This window comes from Leucoraja erinacea, chromosome 39 (genome assembly GCF_028641065.1).
Source record: "Leucoraja erinacea ecotype New England chromosome 39, Leri_hhj_1, whole genome shotgun sequence".
Taxonomy (NCBI): domain Eukaryota; kingdom Metazoa; phylum Chordata; class Chondrichthyes; order Rajiformes; family Rajidae; genus Leucoraja; species Leucoraja erinaceus.
Genome location: NC_073415.1, coordinates 3,634,439 through 3,655,608, shown reverse-complemented (window position 1 = coordinate 3,655,608; position 21,170 = coordinate 3,634,439). Strand labels below are relative to the sequence as shown.

General features: G+C 47.6%; 1 protein-coding gene across 1 annotated transcript in view; it reads left to right on the top strand.

Annotated features, from left to right (window-relative positions):
• Positions 1 to 21,170, top strand: part of LOC129714466 (uncharacterized) — a 90,107-nt gene that overhangs the window by 27,240 nt on the left and 41,697 nt on the right. The window contains exons 13-15 of the mRNA XM_055664074.1: positions 178 to 249; positions 1,001 to 1,075; positions 2,827 to 2,901. Of these exons, the coding sequence (XP_055520049.1) occupies positions 178 to 249; positions 1,001 to 1,075; positions 2,827 to 2,901 (222 nt within the window). The remainder of the gene's footprint in view (positions 1 to 177; positions 250 to 1,000; positions 1,076 to 2,826; positions 2,902 to 21,170) is intronic.

The window sequence follows — 21,170 nt, the reverse complement described above, 5'->3', positions numbered from 1 at the left end:
CACTGTGACATGTCACATGTGATAATAAAGTATCAATTGATCAGTCAACGGTCCACCAGTATCGAAGTTAAGGAATTGTCTGCATGCAAATATTATCTCGTGGTTATAGTTGATTGATGGTAATGATGGAAGCATTTCCGTCGGAATCAGCGCGAATGACTTAATTTTGTGTTTCAGTCACTGAAATGGTCAGCAAGATGAGTTCACAGTCTGAGCCCAAGGTGGAATGCTGTCTGGATCCAGTAAATGGTGAGTTGGTGTCCAACAGCATGGAAACAGGCCCTTCGGCCCACCTTCTTTATGCCGACCAACATCTCCCATCTACATGCCCCATCCACCGGCCCCTGTTGGGCCCAAACATTTCCTATCCGTGTACTTATCCAAAAATCTTTTTGATACACTGTCGTACATAATATCTGCCTCAGCCACCACCTCTGACAGCTCATTCCATACACCCACCAACCTCTGTATGAACAGTTGCCCCTCAGGTTCCTATTAAGTCTTTCCCCTTTCTTCTTAAACCAAAACTACTGTGTTTTGCGTTACTCTTCCCTGGTGCCTATTATCTCATTGCTGCCACGACCATCCCAGCCCTCGTCTTCCACTTTAGTTTAGTTTAGAAATACAACATGGAAACAAGCGTAGAGTTGCAGCCTTACAGTGCCAGAAACCTGTGTTCGATCCTAACTATGGGTTGAGTCTGTATGAAGTTTGTAAGTTCTCTCCGTGACCGTAAGCTTTCTCTGGGAGCTCCGGTTTCACCCACATTCCAAATACATACAGGTTTGTCGGTTAATTGGCTTCTGTAAAATTGGAAATTGTCCCTAGTGTGTGTCGGATAGTGTAAGTGTGGGGGGGTCGCTGGTCGGATCGCACTCGGAAGGCCGAAGAGCCTGTTTCCGCGCCACTTCTCGAAAATTCGAACTGAAACGAAAAACTAAAGCAGAGTTATCGACTAGATATACTGTTCTTGCCTGATGATGTTGGTTATTAATTTTAGTTTCACAGATCATCGGTGAAATAAACCACTCCCAAACTGGACTGAGGATGCAGCTCTCACAGATGAAGGAGAATTGTAAGTCATGACAACAGCTCTCAAAATATTTTCAAAATGAGCGTGTTGTACATCATTACGAGATGTGGACCCGGCGGGGGGGGGGGGGGGTCGCCATGGGGGGGGGGGGGGGGGGGGGGGGGGGGAAACAAAGGAGGACCTGGCACGGGATACTTTGTAACTTAAGGGCCAGTCCCACTTGGGCCGTCACTTGCGCGACAGGCCGATGGCGCGCGAAGATTTCGTTCAGGACGAAGTCCACACTCCTCCACGCCACTCCGCACTCCTCCGCACCACTCCATGCGCCCGTCCCCGCTCTACCCACACGCTAGCAAGTCGCGTAAATGGCGAGCGAAAGACAGCCAAGTGGGACAGGCCCTTTAGTCAGTGCCCTTTATGTGGTGACTATTTGCATACCTTGGCTATGCAAGCAAAATAATTTCACTGTGACTTGTCACATGTGACGATAAAGTATTGATACATTCATTCATTCCAGTAATGCTGCCTGGCTTGCTGATTTACACCAACACTTTGTGTCTTTTCTTGTAAACCAGCATCTGCAGTTCCTTCGGTCCACAGAATATCACATCAAGATGGGTCCCAGGGAAGTAATGGAGGCCAGCTTTAGACAGGGCAGAGAGAGCAGCCAGGACATATTCCTCTGTATAACTGTGCCCACAAATCTAAAAGAGCTCGCTAGTATTACATTCCAGAGAACGTGAGTCATTGGAAATGGTCCCGTAGCTGCAGTTTGGAAAACGTTCAACATGTTACAGTAAACCATCCAAAATATATTGGTCCAGAGATTTCTACATAATCACACAGGGAGACGCAAACTTTTGAGATAGAATTACCTCAACTGCTGAGAATGTTTAGTGTGAAAAATTCCTGTTAATGAGTTCAGTTAAAATCATTGTTAAAGTCTTGTCGATGAGATTGTCCGAAATGCATCGTCCCATCAAAGTGGCCAACACAGACGGGTAGGGTGGTAAAGAAGGCATTTGGCACGCTTGCCTTTATCGGGCAGGGTATTTAGTGCAGGTGTTGGGAGGGTTTTTTAAAGCTGTACAAGCCATCAGTGAGGCCACATTTGGAACATTGTCTACGATTCTGGTTAGCCTCCAACAGGAAGGATGTCATTAAATTGGGAAGAGTCCAAAAATGATTTACAAGGTGCTTCCAGGTCGAGAGGATTTGAGTTGTTTGGAAAAGCTGGATAGGCTGGGACTTGTTTCCCTCGAGTGTTAGAGGCTGAGGGGTGACCTTAAAGAGGTTTACGAAATCTGAACAAGGGTCTCGACCCAAAAGGTCACCCATTCCTTCTCTCCAGAGTTTCTGCCTGTCCCGCTGAGTCACTCCAGTTGTTTGTGTCTGCCAGAGGAGGTAGTTGAGGTAGAACAAGCCATAAGGTCACAGAGGGCAGTGGAGGCCAAGTCACTGGATGGATTTAAGAGAGAGTTAGATAGAGTTCTAGGGGCTAGTGGAGTCAAGGGATATGGGGAGAAGGCAGGCACGGGTTATTGATAGGGGACGATCAGCCATGATCACAATGAATGGCTGGTGCTGGCTCGAAAGGCCGAATGGCCTCATCCTGCACCTATTTTCTATGTTAAGTGATAGGAGTAGAATTAGGCCATTCAGCCCATCATGTTTACTTCACCTTTCAATCATGGCTGATCTATCTTTCCCTCTTAACCCCATTCTCCTGCCTTCTCCCCATAACCTCTGACACCCGTACTAGTATGTTAAACTGACACATTTCTTCCTTGCAGTTACACAGATGCTCAGAGCAGTGCGAGATTCACCATCGCCCGGAAACATGGAGCAGTCACACATGGAGAATGCAAGTGAGTTGGAGTCATTTTCTGTGCAAGTGTCCTGTGTGTGTTGCATTCATAAGTTCATAAATGAGTGGAACAGAATCAAGACACTTGCCCCCATCACATCTACTCCGCCATTCTATCAGGGCTGATCTATCCAGCCCTCTCAACCCCATTCACTGCCTTCTTCCCATAACCCCTGACACCCGCACTAATCAAGAATCAATCTATCTCTGCCATAAAATAATCCATTGACTTGGCCTCCACAGCCATCTGTGTATTCCACAGATTCACCACCCTCTGACTAAAGAAGTTCCCCCTCATCTCCTTTCAAAAGGAACATCCTTTGAATCTGACACCGTATTTTGTTGATTCAGTGATTCAAACCTCTCTTGGTTATACTTATGAAAGATATGTCTTTGTTTGCACAGTTCAATGGTTCAATGTCTAGAAAGGAACTGCAGATGCTGGTTTATACCAAAGATAGACACAAAGTGCTGGAGTAACTCAGTGGGTCAGGCAGCATCTCTGGAGTATCTATGCTCCAGAGATGCTGCTTCATTGTTGAAGCAGTATCTCTGGAGGCCCCCTAGACCTCTCGCTTACTAAAGATATTAGCTCTTCCAATACTGCGTGGTGCATCGTTAGAGGAAGTGGAGATGGTCTGATCTGATGTGTTCTTATTTCCAGCTAACGGCCGGCCTTGGGCTGCAAGAAGTGCCCAGGATGATCTGCGGGACCAAGTTTCCCCGAGGAGTAATGGTACGTGGTAACTAATAATCTGGAAGTTTGGCCAATCTAGAACAGTCGAACAGAATCCTGATGGGCCGAATGTCCTAATTCTGCTCCTATAACATGAATTTGTGTGTGTGTGTGTGTGTGTGTGGGGGGGGGGGGGGGGGGGGGGGGGGGGGGGGGTGTTGGTGTGGGGAGACGTGCAGGACTGTTTGGAGGGCGGACTGAGGACTAGTTCTCTGTTTCCTTTTCAGTTGCATGGACGCTCAGAGAGATCAGAAACATGCAGACGGAGTTGAAGGTCGAGATGTCGCAGATGAAGGCAAACGGTGAGTGGTGATGGGACCATTTAGATTAGATTAGATAGTTTAATTGTCACATGTGCCAAACCACGGTCACATGCTTTGATTTGCATACCTCGGCATTCAAAGAGATGCCATATAAGGGATGTCGGGTTACAAAGTGCCCCCTTTTTTCCCCCGAATGGTCCCCCCTCCCCTCCACCTTAGTTCTCAGCCACCTTCCCCCCCACGCCTTAAACTAATCCCATTTGCCCACGTTTAGCTCCTATATTTTAAACTATAAACTTCTGTAAGATCATCCCACAGCCTCCAAAGATCCTACTGTTATTTCTTCATGTACAACTACTACGGACTGACGCAAAACTTCACTTCGTTGTACTCATACTTGTATTTGTGCGATGACATTAAAGTTGATTTGAATTGAATTGAATACAAAGACAAACAAATTTGTCCATCCAAGTTCCTTCCCGGCTGTTATCAGGCAACTGAACCATCCTGCCATAACTAGAAAGCAGTCCTGAACTACTATCTCCCTCACTGGAGACCCTCAGACTATCTTTGATTGGACTTTACTGGCTTTATCTTGCACTAAATACCATTCATGTTATTATCTTTAGTGCAGGAGTAGGCCATTCGGCCCTTCGAGCCTGCACTGCCATTCAATATGATCATGGCTGATCATCCAACTCAGTATCCCATCCCTGCTTTCTCTCCATACCCCCTGATCCCTTTAGCCACAAGGGCCACATCTAACTCCCTCTTAAATATAAAGTATAGCAAATTGTAATCATGTATTGTCTTTCCGCTGACTGGTTAGCACGCAGCAAAAGCTTTTCAATGTACCCCGGTACACGTGACAATAAACTAAACTAAACTAAACGACCTCTCCTTATAAATGTGCTCAAATCCATACAACATCGTAGTCAACTTTTTCCACAATCTCCACATCCTTCCTGTAATGGGACGACCAGAACTGCACACAATAGTCCTAACGCAGACTAACCCAAGTCTTATTTAGCTGCAGCATAACTAAAATAGAAATTACCAATAGTATTATGTCAACTACCTGTTCTTAATTGCATTTCCTGATTCAAACTCACACATAATCCACATAAGATCATGATTCTTGAGCCATTTGGCAATGTGAGATTCCTGTCCTAACATCATAAGTACTTTGCTTTCTGGGCTACCAGAGAAACAGTACTATCCATTACTTTCAAAGCCATCTATGCACAATGAAAATACTTTTTTTTTTAATCAAAAAATGTATTCAATTATTAAAAAATAATATTTACACTACAATAAAACAAACCAGAGCCCACCACCATAATACAATACAAACAAATATCCTTAATAAAGTACTATACAACAATGTTACAATCCTTATTGAGGATGCATTCAACACCCTGCGGAGCCCAGCGGTCCCGGAACTCCCCCAGGGTGCCCGTGGACAGGGAGTATTCCCTTTCTAACCCCACCCGGGCACGGACGTAACCCCGGAAAAGGGACAGGCAGCTGGCTCAGGTAAAAGCCTCCACCACCTGGTGCCGTGACTCGTGGATGGCCAGCTTGGCCAGGCCAAGGAGCAACCCAACCAGGATAAGGATAAGGGGGAAATCCTTTAAAACCGAGATGAGAAGAACTTTTTTCACACAGAGAGTGGTGAATCTCTGGAACTCTCTGCCACAGAGGGTAGTTGAGGCCAGTTCATTGGCTATATTTAAGAGAGAGTTAGATGTGGCCCTTGTGGCTAAGGGGATCAGGGGGTATGGAGAGAAGGCAGGTACGGGATTCTGAGTTGGATGATCAACCATGATCAGCCATCCATCACATAGCAACAGCTATGTGATGGATGTTTATGTTAAATGTAATTATGTTGTGTCTGGGGTCTATTTGTGTGTAATGTATGGCTGCAGAAACGGCATTTCGTTTGGACCTCCAGGGGTCCAAATGACAATTAAATTGACTCTCTTGACTCTTGACTCTTGACTCTTGACTCTCTTGACTCTTGACTCTTGATGATCATATTGAATGGCGGTGCAGGCTCGAAGGGCCGAATGGCCTACTCCTGCACCTATGTTTCTATGTTTCTATGTTTCTATATCTTCAGCCCTACCCTCTCCCCTATGCCCTCTAGTTTTTGACTCCATGCCAAACCTGAGAAGACTGTGACCATTTGTCTTATCTATGCTCCTCATATTTACAGATGGTATAAATAAATACTCTGCCTCCTTAACTCTAGGTGAAAAAAAGCTCCAGCCTATCCAGTCTCTCCATATAGCTTATGTTGTCTTCAATGAGAAGGGTATTGAGCACAAGTTGGGACATCACGATACAACTGTACAAGTTGTTGGTGAGCCCACACTTGAAGTACTGTGAGCAGTTATGTTCACACAGCAACATGAATAATGTTATTAGTACAGAAAAGGTTCACCACCATGTCACCTGGTCTTGAACATTTTTCTTTGGAGTTTAATAGGCTGAAGCGTTAGGTTATTGAGGTATACAAAATCATGAGGGGTTGGAATAAGGTGAATGCTCATGGTGTTTTCCCAGGGGGGGGTGGTAACCCCCCCCATGAATGGGTGTAAATCCTCCCTCCACCACCTCCAGTTTAAATTCCATTTGGAATATTTTGGAGGACCAAGAAACCAAGAACCAAGAACAAAGGGTGTCCAAAATGAAAAGACGTCTTGGCAGCACTGGGGCGCGTTGGTAAAGTTGCTGCCTCACAGCGCCAGTGGCCCGAGTTTGATCCTGGCTAATCGTGCAGAGTTTGCGCGCTCTCCCCGTGACTGAGTGGGCTTTCTCCAGGCGCTCCAGTTTCCTCCCACACTCCAACGATGTACAGGTTTGTAGATTAATTGAGTTTGATAAAATTGTAAATTGCCTCTTGTCCCTCAAATGTCACTGTACCTTGATTGGTACATGTGATGATAAACAGACCTTGAATCCTTGACACTTAGTGTGTAGGATAGTGCTAGTATGCAGGGATTGCTGGTCAGTGTGGACTCGGTGGGCCAAAGGACATGTTTCCACACTCTATCTCCAAATTAAACTAAACTAAACTAAAATAGACACAAAGAGCTGGGGAGAACGTACAAACTCCGTACAGACAGCACCCGTAGACGGGATCGAACCCAGGTCTCTGGCGCTGCATTCACTGTAAGGCAGCAACTCTACCACTGCGCTACCGTGAGCGCCCTTGTGTGTGTAGGACAGCGTTAATGTATGGGGTGATCAGTGGTTGACTTGGACTTGGTGGGCCGAAGGGCCTGTTTCACGTTGTATCTCTAAAGTCTAAAGTAAAGTCTCAAGTGAAGTGCCGGCTGAGAGTTTGGTTTGTTAGAGCTGGGACAATGCATATAATACAAAACATTTTCAACATAAGTCATGCTTTCTGCATTAGCTGATGTTAGTTCGACATCAATTTACAACTGGTGTGCAAAACATTCATGGGATTTTGCAGAGATTCCAAACAATTATTGTTGGGTGGTCTTAAACTGACAGACCTCTGCAGTGACTGCCCACAGTTTCACGTATGTGTCTTTGTCAGGAGGGGAGGGGGAGACACACAGGGGACTTTGAAAAGATTCTTTAGTTTAGTTTAGAGATACAGTGCGGAGACATGCAATTTGGCCCACCGAGTCCGCGCCGACCAGCGATCCCCGCACATTAACACTATCCTACACACACTAGGGACAATTTACAGTTTTACCAAAGCCAATTAACCTGCAAATCTGTATGTCTTTGGAGTGTAGGAGGAAACCGGAGCACCCGGAGAAAACCCACGTGGGTTACAGGGAGGAATATACAAGCTCCATACAGACGCTATCGAACCCAGACTACAGATGCCGTCTATGGCGCTGTAAGGCAGCAACTCTGTTGCTGAATAATTCTGACTCATCAGTGTACAGCTATCCTCAAAAACTCATGTATACCAATATATCCATTGAAGATAGACACAAAATGCTGGAGTAACTCAGCGGGTCAGGCAGCATCTCTGCAGGAAAAGAATAGGTGACATTGTGAATCGGAAGCCTTCTTCAAACTCTAGAAGGCTTCAAGAACCTGACTGAAGAAGGGTTCCAACCCGAAACGTCACCAGAATAGGGGAATCAAGAACCAGAAAGCATAGGTTTAAGGTGAGGGGTGAAATATTTAATGTGAGGGGGTAAAGATTTAATAGGAGTGGTAGTTTTTTGACACAAAGGGTGGTGGGTGTATGGAATGAGCTCCTGGAGGAGGTGGTTGAGGCAGGTTCTATCGCAACGTTTAAGAAACATTAAGACAGGTACATGGATCGGACAGGTTTAAAGGGATATGGGCCAAACGCAGGCAGGTGGGACTAGTATTGATGGGGCACGTTGATCGGTGTGGGTAAGTTTGGGCCAAAGGGCCTGTTTCCACACTGTACGATTCTATGACCCACACTAACTAGTGATATGTGTTCCTGATGAAAGAGTGGGTCGACTGGGCTTATATTCACTGGAATTTAGAAGGATGGGAGGGCATCTTATTGAAACATATACAATTCTTAAGGGATTGGACAGGGTGGATGTAGGAAAAATGTTCCCCATGTTGGGGGGAGTCCTGAACCAGGGGTCACAGTTTAAGCAGTAGGCCATTAAGGACTGAGATGAGGAAACATTTTTTCACCCAGAGAGTTGTGAATCTGTGGAATTCGCTGCCACAGAAGGCAGTGGAGGCCAATTCACTGGAGGTTTTCAAGAGAGAGTTAAACCACTGTCCCATGGTACGAGTTCATTCCAAGAGCTCTCCCGAGTTTGCCCTGATTCAAACTCGGAGATTTACGGTAATGGCCACTCGTCGGTACTCGGGGCTCTCGTGGACATTTTTCATCATGTTAAAAAATCTTCCCGTGCTTACCTGCCGTTAGCGATTCTTCCCGACTACCTGCCGTTAGCGCTAAGAGACGTCCCCGAGCTCCGACGTACCCGCTACGTTGATTATCCATGCTTACCACGAGTTAGATTATTTTTAAACTCGGGAGAGATCTTGGAATGAACTCGTACCATGGGACAGGGCTATAAGGTTTAGCTCATAGGCCTAATGGAATCAAGGGATATGGGGAAAAAGCAGGAACGGGGTACTGATTTTTGATGATCAGCCATGATTATATTGAACGACGGTGCTGGCTCGAAGAACTGAATGGCCTATTCCTGCACCTATTTTCTATGTTTCTATGTATGCATGTCAAGAGAAATGAAACTGATGCTTTCTTTGGTTTCAGTCACACAGATGTTCATTGAACTTAAGAAGTCCCAGGAAGACCTCAAGACGGAGCTTTCCCAGATGAATTACGACAGTAGGTGGTGACTTGCAAACACTGGGCCAGATACTTCACACCAGTACCAGGGCCAGTGAGGGACCTTGCAATCCACACCATCAGAATACACTGTTAGCAGCAGCCACACACATCAATGGGTGCCTGAGGGAAACCTGGTTAATTTGCTTGTGGGAGCATTAGAGAAGGACCTTGCTTCGAACATGGTGTGATGCTTAGTTTGTAGAGAGTGGGTGTGGAGAGGATGATTCCACTAGCCTAGGACCAGAGGGCACAGCCTCAAAATAAAAGGACATACCTTTAGGAAGGAGATGAGCAGGAATTTTGTTAGTCCAAGGGTCGTGAATCTGAGATATTCATGTGTTTAAGAAGGAACTGCAGATGCTGGAAAATCTCAGGTACACAAAAATGCTGGAGAAACTCAGCGGGTGCAGCAGCATCTATGGAGCGAAGGAAATAGGCAACGTTTCGGGCCGAAACGTTGCCTATTTCCTTCGTTCCATAGATGCTGCTGCACCCGCTGAGTTTCTCCAGCATTTTTGTGTACCTGAGATATTCATTGCTGCAGAAAGCTGTGGAGGCCAAGTCAATGGATATTTTTAAGGTGGAGATTGATAGATTATTGATTAGTATAGGTGTCAGGGGTTATGGGGAGAAGGCAGGAGAATGGGGTTAGGGGGGAGAGATAGATCAGCCATGATTGAATGGTGGAGTAGACTTGATGGGCTAAATGGCCTAATTCTGCATCAGTCTCTTATGAACCTATGGACTTATTCAGTGGCGGACTGGGTCTAAAAATATTGGTTGCCAGGAGACAAAGGGGGCCCACTTCATCAGGGGCCCACTTGATATTGGGGGCCCACTTCATCAGGGGCCCACTTGCCATCGGGCAAGCTGACACCCTGGCCAGTCCACCACAGGACTTATCACTGCCTTCACTGTGAGGTGCAAATCGGACATATTTCAGGAGTTCCTTAGATTCCAAAGCAGTGGAGAGAGAGAGAGCGTGGTTTCATTTCTGTGTGAGGGTTTGCAGGCTGCCAATAGGTTCTGGACCAAGGTGAGTGATGTTCACAGCAGCCAGACACTCCTGGTTCAATGGTTCAATGTATCCTTTACTATCATGTAATTTCATTTTTTGCATACAGATTTTTTTTTTGCATAGAGATTTATTTTTTGCATAAAGAATACTGAGATGATTGCCACACATACACTAAGTACAATCCCCCGGTTAAGTACATAATGCATAGAAACAGCTCACTGTGTCCGCGTGCAAGAGTCGGCAGGTTTTGCCACCATTTTACAGTCCCAACTGCAGCCGTCCATAAAGGCCCATTGCAGCCTTTGCCTGTGTCCAGTCATCCCGCAAACCATCGTCCCTCTCCTCACCAAGCCATCTTCACAGCCTCCCACAGCCGACTTTGAGGACAGGGAATGTAAGACCCCCCCCCCCCCCCCCCCCAGCTCTTTGTCAAGTGTTCACCGCCATCGCTGACCCCCTCCACCTCCTCTCCACGTTTAGCTTTAGTTTTCCTCATCGAGATACAGCGCGGAAACAGGCCCTTCATCCCACTGACTTTGTGCCGGCCAGCAACCCCCGCACACTGGTTCTATCCAATACACGAGGGACAACTTACAGAAGCCAATTAACCTACAAACCTGCGTGTCTTTGGAGGGTGGGAGGAGTCCGAGGATCTTGGAGAAAGCACGCGCAGGTCACGGGGAGAACGTGCAAACTCCGTACAGACAGCACCCGTAGTGGGGATTGAACTCGGGTCTCTGGCGCTGCAAGTGCTGTAAAGGGCCTGTCCCACTTGTGCGATTTTGTTTTGGGCGACTGCTGGCACCCATCATAGTCGCTGTAGGTCACCGAACATTTTTGGCGACATGCTGTGACTATGACGGGTGCCGGCACATTTGCCGAAAAAATCACGTAAGTGGGACAGGCCCTTAAAGCAGCAACTCTACCGCTGCGCCACTGTGACAACGTTCTCTCTGTGCCCATTGCCTGGTTTAAAAGCGCCCCCTCAACTCACCGCAGCAGGCGATCGGGAAAATAGTCATTGCCGCCTGACGGGATCACTCCAGTGAAAATCAGAAGGGTCGCAAGCCCCAGGGAACATTGAAACCTTCCAGGTCCACATCTAACACTTGACTTCTCTTTCAGTTGCCAAGCGGTTCAGTGAAATACGAATGTCGCAGAGTGACTGGAGACAGGAACTGGGACAACTGAAGAGTGACTGTGAGTACCATCGTCATGGCAACCACTTGTAAACTGAATGCTGACCATTGAAGTGTGTAGGGAGGAACTGCAGATGCTGGTTTAAATCGAAGAGAGATACAAAATGCTGGAGTAACTCAGCGGGACAGGCAGCATCTCTGGAGAGAAGGGATGGGTGACGTTTCGAGTCGAGACCCTTCTTCAGACTGATGTCAGGGAAGTGGGCCGTACAGAGATGCACATTTCATCCAGCTTCACCAGAGCTGAGCCAAACTGTTTAAATGCATTTGTTTTGTATTCACAGTGAACCAGCGAGCAAGTCTGCTACAGAAAGGAGTGCAAACTGGCAGAAGAAGCGAACATGGATAGATAGGTAACATTTCGGATCTGATGAAGGGTCCCGACCCGATACATCACCTATCCATGTTCTCCAGGGATGCTGCCTAACCCGCTGAGTTACTCCAATGCTTTAAAGTGTCTTTTATTCAAGATTTATGGGTGTTTAGTTGTCATATGCACTGGGACCAGAGCAATCAAACTCTTGAGGAACTCCGAGGAGGATTCCCGACCTAAAACGTTACCCATCCTTTATCTACAAAGAGGTTGCCTTGCCCGCTGAGTTACTCCGGCACTTTGTGTCTGTCTACAATCAAACTCTTACTTGCTGCAGTGGGAAATCTTTATATCCTCCCCGGATTGTAGACTTCATGCGGAAACCAGGGCAAACATTTAATCTATGAAGACTTCACTCAGCAATGAAACTGTAACCATGTAAATCTAATGTATGATGTACTACCTGTACAACAAGATTGTATGAGGTGCCAGAGGCCCTGTGTGATTGAGACCACTCCCTGAGTCGTATTCAGTCACTGCAAACCCAGCGATCGATGTCAATAAACCTTATCTGAATTGGAGTTCTGTCAATGTGCTACATTAACATCAGGGTCAGTGGGGTTTATAAATGCTTCAACCTTTAGGAAGGGTTAGATAAGGAATGCAGTCATGACCATTACACCGTGATCACATGAGGTGGGGCAGTGCGAGTCGGAAGAAGGGTCACTCCAGCGTTTTGTGTCTATCTTCGGTGTAAACCCAACATCTGCAGATCCTCCCTACACTATCTGTCCAACTGTCCAACAGACCAGGCAATATGACTCTGCCCTCAAGCAATTTGATAGCTCAAACAGAGACACACAACTAACCGCAGATGCTGGAATCTTGACATGAGCAGGATACAAGGTGCAGGAGGAATTCAGCGGGTCAGTGGACACATGGAGAGGGAATAGACAGGCGACAATAGACAATAGACAATAGGTGCAGGAGTAGGCCATTCGGCCCTTCGAGCCAGCACAGCCATTCAATGTGATCATGGCTGATCATCCCCAATCAGTACCCCATTCCTGCCTTCTCCCCATATCCCCTGACTCCGCTATCTTTAAGAGCCCTATCTAGCTCTCTCTTGAAAGCATCCAGAGAACCGGCCTCCACCGCCGTCTGAGGCAGAGAATTCCACACTCACAACTCTCTGTGAGAAAAAGTGTTTCCTCGTCTCCGTTCTAAATGGCTTACTCCTTATTCTTAAACTGTGTGGCCCCTGGTTCTGGACTCCCCCAACATCGGGAACATGTTGAAGCCTCTAGCGTGTCCAAGCCCTTAACAATCTTATATGTTTCAATGAGATACCCTCTCATCCTTCTAAACTCCAGAGTGTACAAGCCCAGCTGCTCCATTCTCTCAGCATATGACAGTCCCGGCATCCCAGGAGTTAACCTTGTAAACCTACACTGCACTCGCTCAATAGCAAATCATTCGGGCCGAGACCCTTCTTCAGTCTGAGTCTGGTGAAGAGGTCCTGACTCAAAAAGGCATCCGTCCATTCCCTTTTCCCAGAGTTTGCCTGATCCGTCGATAGTTTTGAACAGTTGCTGATTGTAGAAATGGTGAACTGTGGCTAATCCTCGCCACACGTTGGTTCAGAACGTGAGGCGGCTTTATGTGTGCAGCCATCCTGCAGGGGCGCATGAAGAATTAATTTAATTTAGTTTAGAGATACTGCGCAGAAACAGGCCATTTGTCCCACTGAGTCCCCGTCGACCAGCGATCCCCGCACACTAACACTATCCTACACACACAAGGGACAATTTACACATACACCAAGCCAATTAACCTACAAACCTGTACGTCTTTGGAGTGTGGCAGGAAACCGGAGCACCCGGAGAAAACCCACGCAGGTCACGGGGAGAACGTTCAAACTCCGTACAGACAGCACCCGAAGTCGGGATCGAACCCGGGTCTCTGGCACTGTAATGCCCCTGTCCCACTTAGGAACATGAACGGAAACCTCTGGAGACTTTGCGCCCCACCCAAGGTTTCCGTGCGGTTCCCGGAGGTTGCAGGTGGTTGCAGGTAGTGGAAGCAGGTAGGGAGACTGACAAAAACCTCCGAGAACCGCACGGAAACCTTGGGTGGAACGCAAAGTCTCCAGAGGTTTCCGTTCAGGTTTCCTAAGTGGGACAGGGGCATTTAAGGCAGCAACTCTACCCACTGCGCCACTGTGCCGCTGAGTTACTCCAGCACTTTGTGTCTTTTCTAACTAAGGTGAGTTGTTTGAAGCAAAATACCTCACACTATTCCTCTTTGCCTCTTTGCCTTATTGTTTTCCAAACAAACTCACTTTTCTCCCCTTAATTCTCTTCAGTCTTACTTGACTTCAGGAACAACATCCTTTATTTTATTGCCAAGATGTCATATCTAAATAATCGATAAGAAGGGGAAACTCAGCTTCCTGCTTTAAGAGGTTCATTTACCTTCCAGTCTGAGTGTGTGTGTGTGTCCACAAACACAGTTCTTGCCGAGATCAATGAAAATGTTAACTCATCTCCAAGACCCCTGCCTGCTAACATAAGAACAGCTTTCAATTCACTACTGCAGTACAGCTGGAGCATATTAAAGATAAAGGGAGAGGAGGAAAGGCATGGAGGGAGATAAGACTGAGAGTTTTTAAATGAAGGTGCCACTTCACCAAGGGGTTGGCTTGCAGGCTTATAACTGCAGGAGACTGAGTTACAAAAACAACGCAAATATCTCCTCACATGGACTGATGTGAGAGGCTGTTTGAAAATGTGGAGAAATCTCCTTAGCTCATACAATTGTGCTAGTGGCTAAACAAATGAAACTTGTTATTGCAGCACAGTGGGGTAGTGGTAGAGTTGCAGCCGCACAGCGCCAGAGACCCCCGGTTCCATCCCAACCACGGCTGCTGTCTGTACGGAGTTTGCACGTTCTCCCCTTGACCGTGTGTGTTTTCCCTGGGTGCTCCGGTTTCCCCCCACACTCCAAAGACGTGCGGGTTTGTAGTTGAACTGGCTTCTGTAAATTGTCCCTAGTGTGTGTTGGATAGAGCTAGTGTATGGGTGATCAGCATGGACTCGGTGGGCCGAAGGGCCTGTTTCCATGCTGTATCCCTAAACTAAACATAAGATGCAGATTAATCGTACCACTTTGCCTCTTTATTTCTCCCGGTAAATGGGAGGAATTAGTTTTTTCTTAAATCAAAATATTGATTCAAATATTAAAACATGCCACCTGTCCACTAGCCATGCCCATAAATAGTCACGTCACTACTATCCACCAGCTGTTAATGGATTGAACTGGGTTAAATGATGTCGCGTAAAAGTCCAGTAACGTCTGATGAAAGATAGTTGGAGGGTCTTCGAGGTAGATGGTAGCTCAGGGACCACTCTCTACCAATTCCAATGACAACTCATTGCAGCATGCGCTCTGGTCCCATCAGGTCCCCTTCAAATCTTTCCCCTCTCGTCTTAAACCTATCCCCTCCAGTTTTAGATGCTCCTACACCATGGAAAAGTTAGTATTAGAGGGACGGCAGAGAAGGGAACATGCAGGGGGACCGAGCAAAGATGACGGTCAGAGACAGAGGGACAATGCTAATTCCCCCCTCCCCCCCCCCCCCCCCCCCCCCCCCCCCCCCCCAACCCCCCCCCCCCCCAACTCTAAGATAGGAAGCAGCCAGAAACGGTCATACGTTGTAAGAACATAATAATAAAAATAATGGATGGGATTTATATAGCGCCTTTCTAGATACTTAAGGCGCTTAAGAACATGTGATGGTGAAAGATATGCAGTCTGTTCCTGGTGCCGGCTCAGTCACAAAGCAGATAGTGTGTTTCAATCCCGCAGTGCAGCCCATCACAGACCTGGGAGATATAGGCCACAGGTCACACAGTGTAATTGAAGCCCATTCACTACACGAATGGTTCTGCATTGATAAGGGAATGTCTGTGCATAGGGTGAGCATGTTATATCATGACTCTGACTGTGTAAAGTGTCATCACACGAGCTACAGAGCGGGGGTGGGGTGGACATGGGCCACATTCTCCCACTTGCAAGTGCAACAGAATCTACTCAACAGCCAGAAGTCTATAGCCTCTTTTTGCTTTATCACATGTGTAAATTATAATGTTAATTGTCTACTGTTTGTCGTGTTGTTACTTGCGGGCATAGCACCAAGGCAAATTCCTTGTATGTGTACATACTTGGCTAATAAAATATGTTCCATTCAATTCAATTGAATCAATTAACAGCTGGTGGATAGTGACGAGACTATTTGTGGGCATGGCTAGCGGACGGGTGGCATGTCAGTGCACCCTATATCCCCTCTGTGATAGACCACTGGGTAAATGGCCAGCCCTGCCGGCAGTCTGTTCGTGTTTTCATCTTTAGGTATTGTTTAGCGTCTATTAAGAGTTTGTTTGAATGTACTTCGGTTTGTTTTGTGTGTGGGGTGGGGTGGGGTGGGGTGAGGGGGGGGGGGGTGGGTTGGGGGGGGATCGGGGGATTGGGGGAAACTTTTTTTTCCTTTCAAGCTCTTACCTTCCCAGAGAGGTGATTGATTTCCGGATCACATTCTCCGGGCTCTGCGGCCAACATCGCTGGAGCTGGGAGCCGCCTCGGACTGTCTTGAGCCCCACCGCGGGGCGTGGACTTAACACCGGAGCGGGTCCCTTGCCTGGGATCGCTCCCACTGTGGACTTTACCATCAAGGGCTCGCAGTCTCGGGAGAGGCTAGTCGGGATGCTCCAACGCCGCAGAAGGTTTGTCCAGCCCCAACGTGAGGTTCAAACGCCCTGCGCGGGGGGAACTGACATCCCCCCGATGCGGGAGCTGAACGCCTCGACGCGGAGGGCCTGAACACCGCCGGCTACGGGAGAGAAGATCATCCCGTCAATGGAGGACTCGAGGCCCCCGACCGAGGAAGAACAACAGGAAGGCCTTGAACTTTATTTCGCCTTCCATCACAGTGAGGAATATGTAGGAGTCACTCTGTTGTATGTTCATGTTAAAATGTGTTGAGTGATCTGTTGCTTTTAATTGTATGACTGACCCGGCCAGTGAAATTCCTTGTATGTTTCAAAACATACTTGGCGAATAAAGTGTGATTCTGATTCCGATTCTGATGCCCCTGCATGTTTAGTGTAGTTTATTGTCATTAGTTCCGAGGTGCAGTGAAATGCTTTTGTTGGTGCCAACCAGTCCGTGGAATGACTATACATGATTACAATCGAGCCATTTACAGAGTGGACGAGGTGTGATGTCATCGAGGGCTACACACATTAAGTTGGCACCTCACCCACCATCTTCCATTGCTGGTGCCCAGTGCATGCAGTGGGCAACATCCCAATGACTCACCCAGGCTACTCTGACAGCTCCTCCCAACCTCAACCAAAGATCATAGAGCGGATCTTTGAACATAACCTTCGCACACTCTTAAAATCAGTGCAGGAGATTGCAGGAGATAACGGCTGGGTGACGTTTCATGTCGGGACCCTTCTTCAGTCTGAAGAAAGGTGTCCGAGCGGAAACATCAGTCTGAGGAAGGGTCCCGACCAGTAAAGTTATCCATCCGTTCTATCCAGAGATGCTGCCTGACCCGATGAGTTATTCCAGCACTGTGGCACGATGGCGCAGTGGTAGAGTTGCTGCCTCATATCCCCAGGGACCCAGGTTCGATCCTGACTACGGGTGCTGTCTGTACGGAGTTTGTACATTCTCCGCGTGGGTTTTCTCCGAGATCTTCGGTTTCCTCCCACACACCAACGATGTACAGGTGATATAAGCCATCCCTAGTGTGTGTGTAGGATAGTGTTGGTGTGCAGGGATTGCAGGTCTGCGCGGACTTGGAAGGCCGAAGGGCCTGTTTCCGCGCTGTATCTATAAACTAAACTAAACACTTTGTGCCTGCCATTGGTATAAACCAGCATCTGCAGTTTGCCTTGTTTCAACATCTATAGGCCTGGGTCTCTCCCATACTAGATGATCGTGCCAATGGTTGTGTCTTCACCAGCATGTCATGTATTTTCTCCCTATGGTGGATGATAAATGGGTGGAGTTGTCAAGCCACAGTCTGGGATATAAGTGTACCCAGGTTATGCCTCCATGTAGAGGCAACTGCGCTGGCAATCATATGGCTGTGGTATCAGTCTGTGCAAACTGTATAGCCTGGGGTACTACAAAATACATGGAACAGTAGAACACAGCAACAGGCCCTTTCAGTTCAGCCTCAGTTCAGTTCAGTCTAGTTTATTGTCACGTGCACCGAGGTACATTGAAAAGCTTTTGTTGCGTGCTATCCAGCCAGCGGAAAGACAGTACATGATTACAATCGAGCCATCCACAGTGTACAGATACGGGATAAAATGAATAATGTTTAGTGTGTGTGTGGCAGTTCGAGATGCCGGTGAGCGCATGGTCTGGGATCCCTCTGGGTGATGGGTGGATAATTGCAGCCGCGCGGCACGGTGGCACAGCGGTAGATTTGCTGCCTTACAGCGCCAGAGACCTGGGTTCGATCCTGACCACAGGTGCTGTCTGTGCGGAGTTTGTACGTACTCCACGTGACCTGCGTGGGCTTTCTCCAAGATCTTCGGTTTCCTCCCACACTCCAAAGACGTACAGGTTTGTAGGTTAACTGGCTTGGTATAAATGTAAATTGTCCCTAGTGTGTGTAGGATAGTGCTATGCCCCTGTCCCACTTAGGAAACCTGAACGGAAACCTCTGGAGACTTTGCGCCCCACCCAAGGTTTCCGTGCGGTTCCCGGAGGTTTTTGTCAGTCTCCCTACCTGCTTCCACTACCTGCAACCTCCGGCAACCACCTGTAACCTCCGGGAACCGCACGGAAACCTTGGGTGGGGCGCAAAGTCTCCAGAGGTTTCCGTTCAGGTTTCCTTAGTGGGATAGGACGCATTAGAGTGCGGGGCGGCTGGTACAGACTCGGTGGGCCGAAGGGCCTGTTTCCATGCTGTTTCGCTAAACTAAACTAAAAACTAAGCCTGTTCTAACCTCGATGACCTGGTCACCGGGATACTGGGCCCCACGATGATGATCCCACCACCGCCTCTCCTCCCCCTGCCCCATCTCTCAGGCACATTCCATGGGGCAGTTGCTTCTGCCTCTCTCCGAGGCCTCTGGTACGGGACGCCATCTGGTCTACGAGTTTGCTTCCTGCAGGCAGCCGTAGGTTGATCAGAAACATCTGGCATCGATGGGATGTATAAATCCTTTGTGTTGCCTGGACTCGGCAGAACGCAGACTTTAACCCTTTCCTTCTTTCCAGCTGCCAGGATGGAATCTCCATGCTTGCCAAACACTTCAACTCCCACACTGACCTTTCTGTCCCGGGCCTCGTCCACTCTCAGAATGAGGCCCAGTACAAATTGGAGGAACAGCACCTCATATTTTGCTTGGGCAGCTTACAACCCAGCGATATGAACACTGATTTCTCTAACTTCAAGTAACCCCTTGCACCCTCTCTCTCTCCATCCCTCTCCCACCCTAGTCATTGTACTAGTTTCACTGTCATTCTGTGGAGTTTCTCTGTCTGTATAACTCGTTCTCACCTACCCCACAGCCAATAATGGATCATTGTGGGCTCCACATCTCCTTGATTAATGTTACTTTATGCATCTTCCATTCATTTATCTTAAGTACCGTCTGTATCTCTCGCTCCTGTTTCCTCTGAATCTCAGTCTGAAGAAGGGTCTCGACCTGAAATGTTACCTATAACTTTCTCCAGAGATGCTCCCTGGCTCGCTGAGTTACTCCAGCACTTCCTGTTTTTGGTTTAATATTGTCAAGTGTACAACATTGTTTTGCATGCTATCCAGGAAAGTCATTCATACATTAGTCTATCAAGGTAGTGGAGAAAGAGGTGTGCAGAAATTAGTGGCACAGCGGCAGAGAAAGGACATAAGATAAGATAAAGTAGATGGGCTGCAACAAGTTTGATGAAGAGATGGTGAATACATCCTTAGCTTAGAGTCTGAAGAAGGCTCTCAACCCGAAACGTCACCCATTCCTTCTCTCCAGAGATGCTGCCTGTCCCGCTGAGTAACTCCAGCATTTTGTGTCTATCTTAGCTTAAGAGGGGTCCATTTAAGAGTCTGATAACAGCCGGGAAGAAGCTGTTCCTGAATCCGGTGGTTCATGCCATGCAAGCAGAGTTAGGCCATTTGGCCCATCAAGTCTACTCCACCATTCAATTTTGGCTGATCAGTCTTTCCCTCTCAACCCCATTCGCCTGCCTTCTCCTGTAACCTTTGCCGCCCTTACCACCAATCCCCTCTTTAAAAATACCAAATGTCTTGGCCTCCGCAACCAAATGTGCTTTCAAGGTTTTTTTTTAATCTCTTGCCTGACATGAGAGGAGAGAAGAAGGAATGACCAGGGTCTAAATGGTCCTTGATGATGCTGGATGCTTGCGTACCGAGTTGGATGATCAGCCATGATCATATTGAATGGCGGTGCAGGCTCGAAGGGCTGAATGGCCTACTCCTGCACCTATTTTCTATGTTTCTATGCACTCGAAACTGTGTGGTATAGACATGGAATTGATGGGGTGGAGACTGGTCTGTGTAAAGTACTGAGTAGCATTTACAACTATTTGGCAGAGCAATTGCCAAAGCAAGTTGTAATAGATCCACATAACTCTGTAGGATGCTTTCTTTGGAAATTGGTCTTACCTTCCACTGCCTGCAACCTCCGGCAACCACCTGCAACCTCTGGCAACCACCTACAACTAGCATCGCAACTGGCTTCGACTAAAAAATTACCGATTTTTAAAACGGCAACCTATTTTTAGTCGCGGCCGATTTTGAATTTTTTGAAATAATCGCCGGAACCACTTTCGACCATTAGGGAGACTGACAAAAAACTCAGGGAACCGCACGGAAACCTCAGGTGGGACGGAAGGTCTCCAGAGGTTTCCATTCAGGTTTCCTAAGTGGGACAGGGGCATATTGCCCCTGTCCCACTTAGGAAACCTGAACGGAAATCTCTGGAGACTTTGAGCCCCACCCAAGGTTTCCGTGCAGTTCCCGGAGGTTTTTGTCAGTCTCCCTACCTGCTTCCACTACCTGCAACCTCCAGCAACCACCTGCAACCTCCGGGAACCGCACGGAAACCTTGGGTGGGGCGCAAAGTCTCCAGAGGTTTCCGTTCAGGTTTCCTAAGTGGGACACCCTCCATTCCTTCCCCGTCCATATACCTATCCAATTTATTTTAAATGATAAAATCGAACCTGCCTCCACCACTTCCACTGGAAGCTCATTCCACACAGCTGCTACTCTCTGAGTAAAGAAGTTCCCCCTCATGTTACCCCTAAACTTTTAGTTTAGTTTAGAGATACAGCGTGGAAACACCGAGTCCACGCC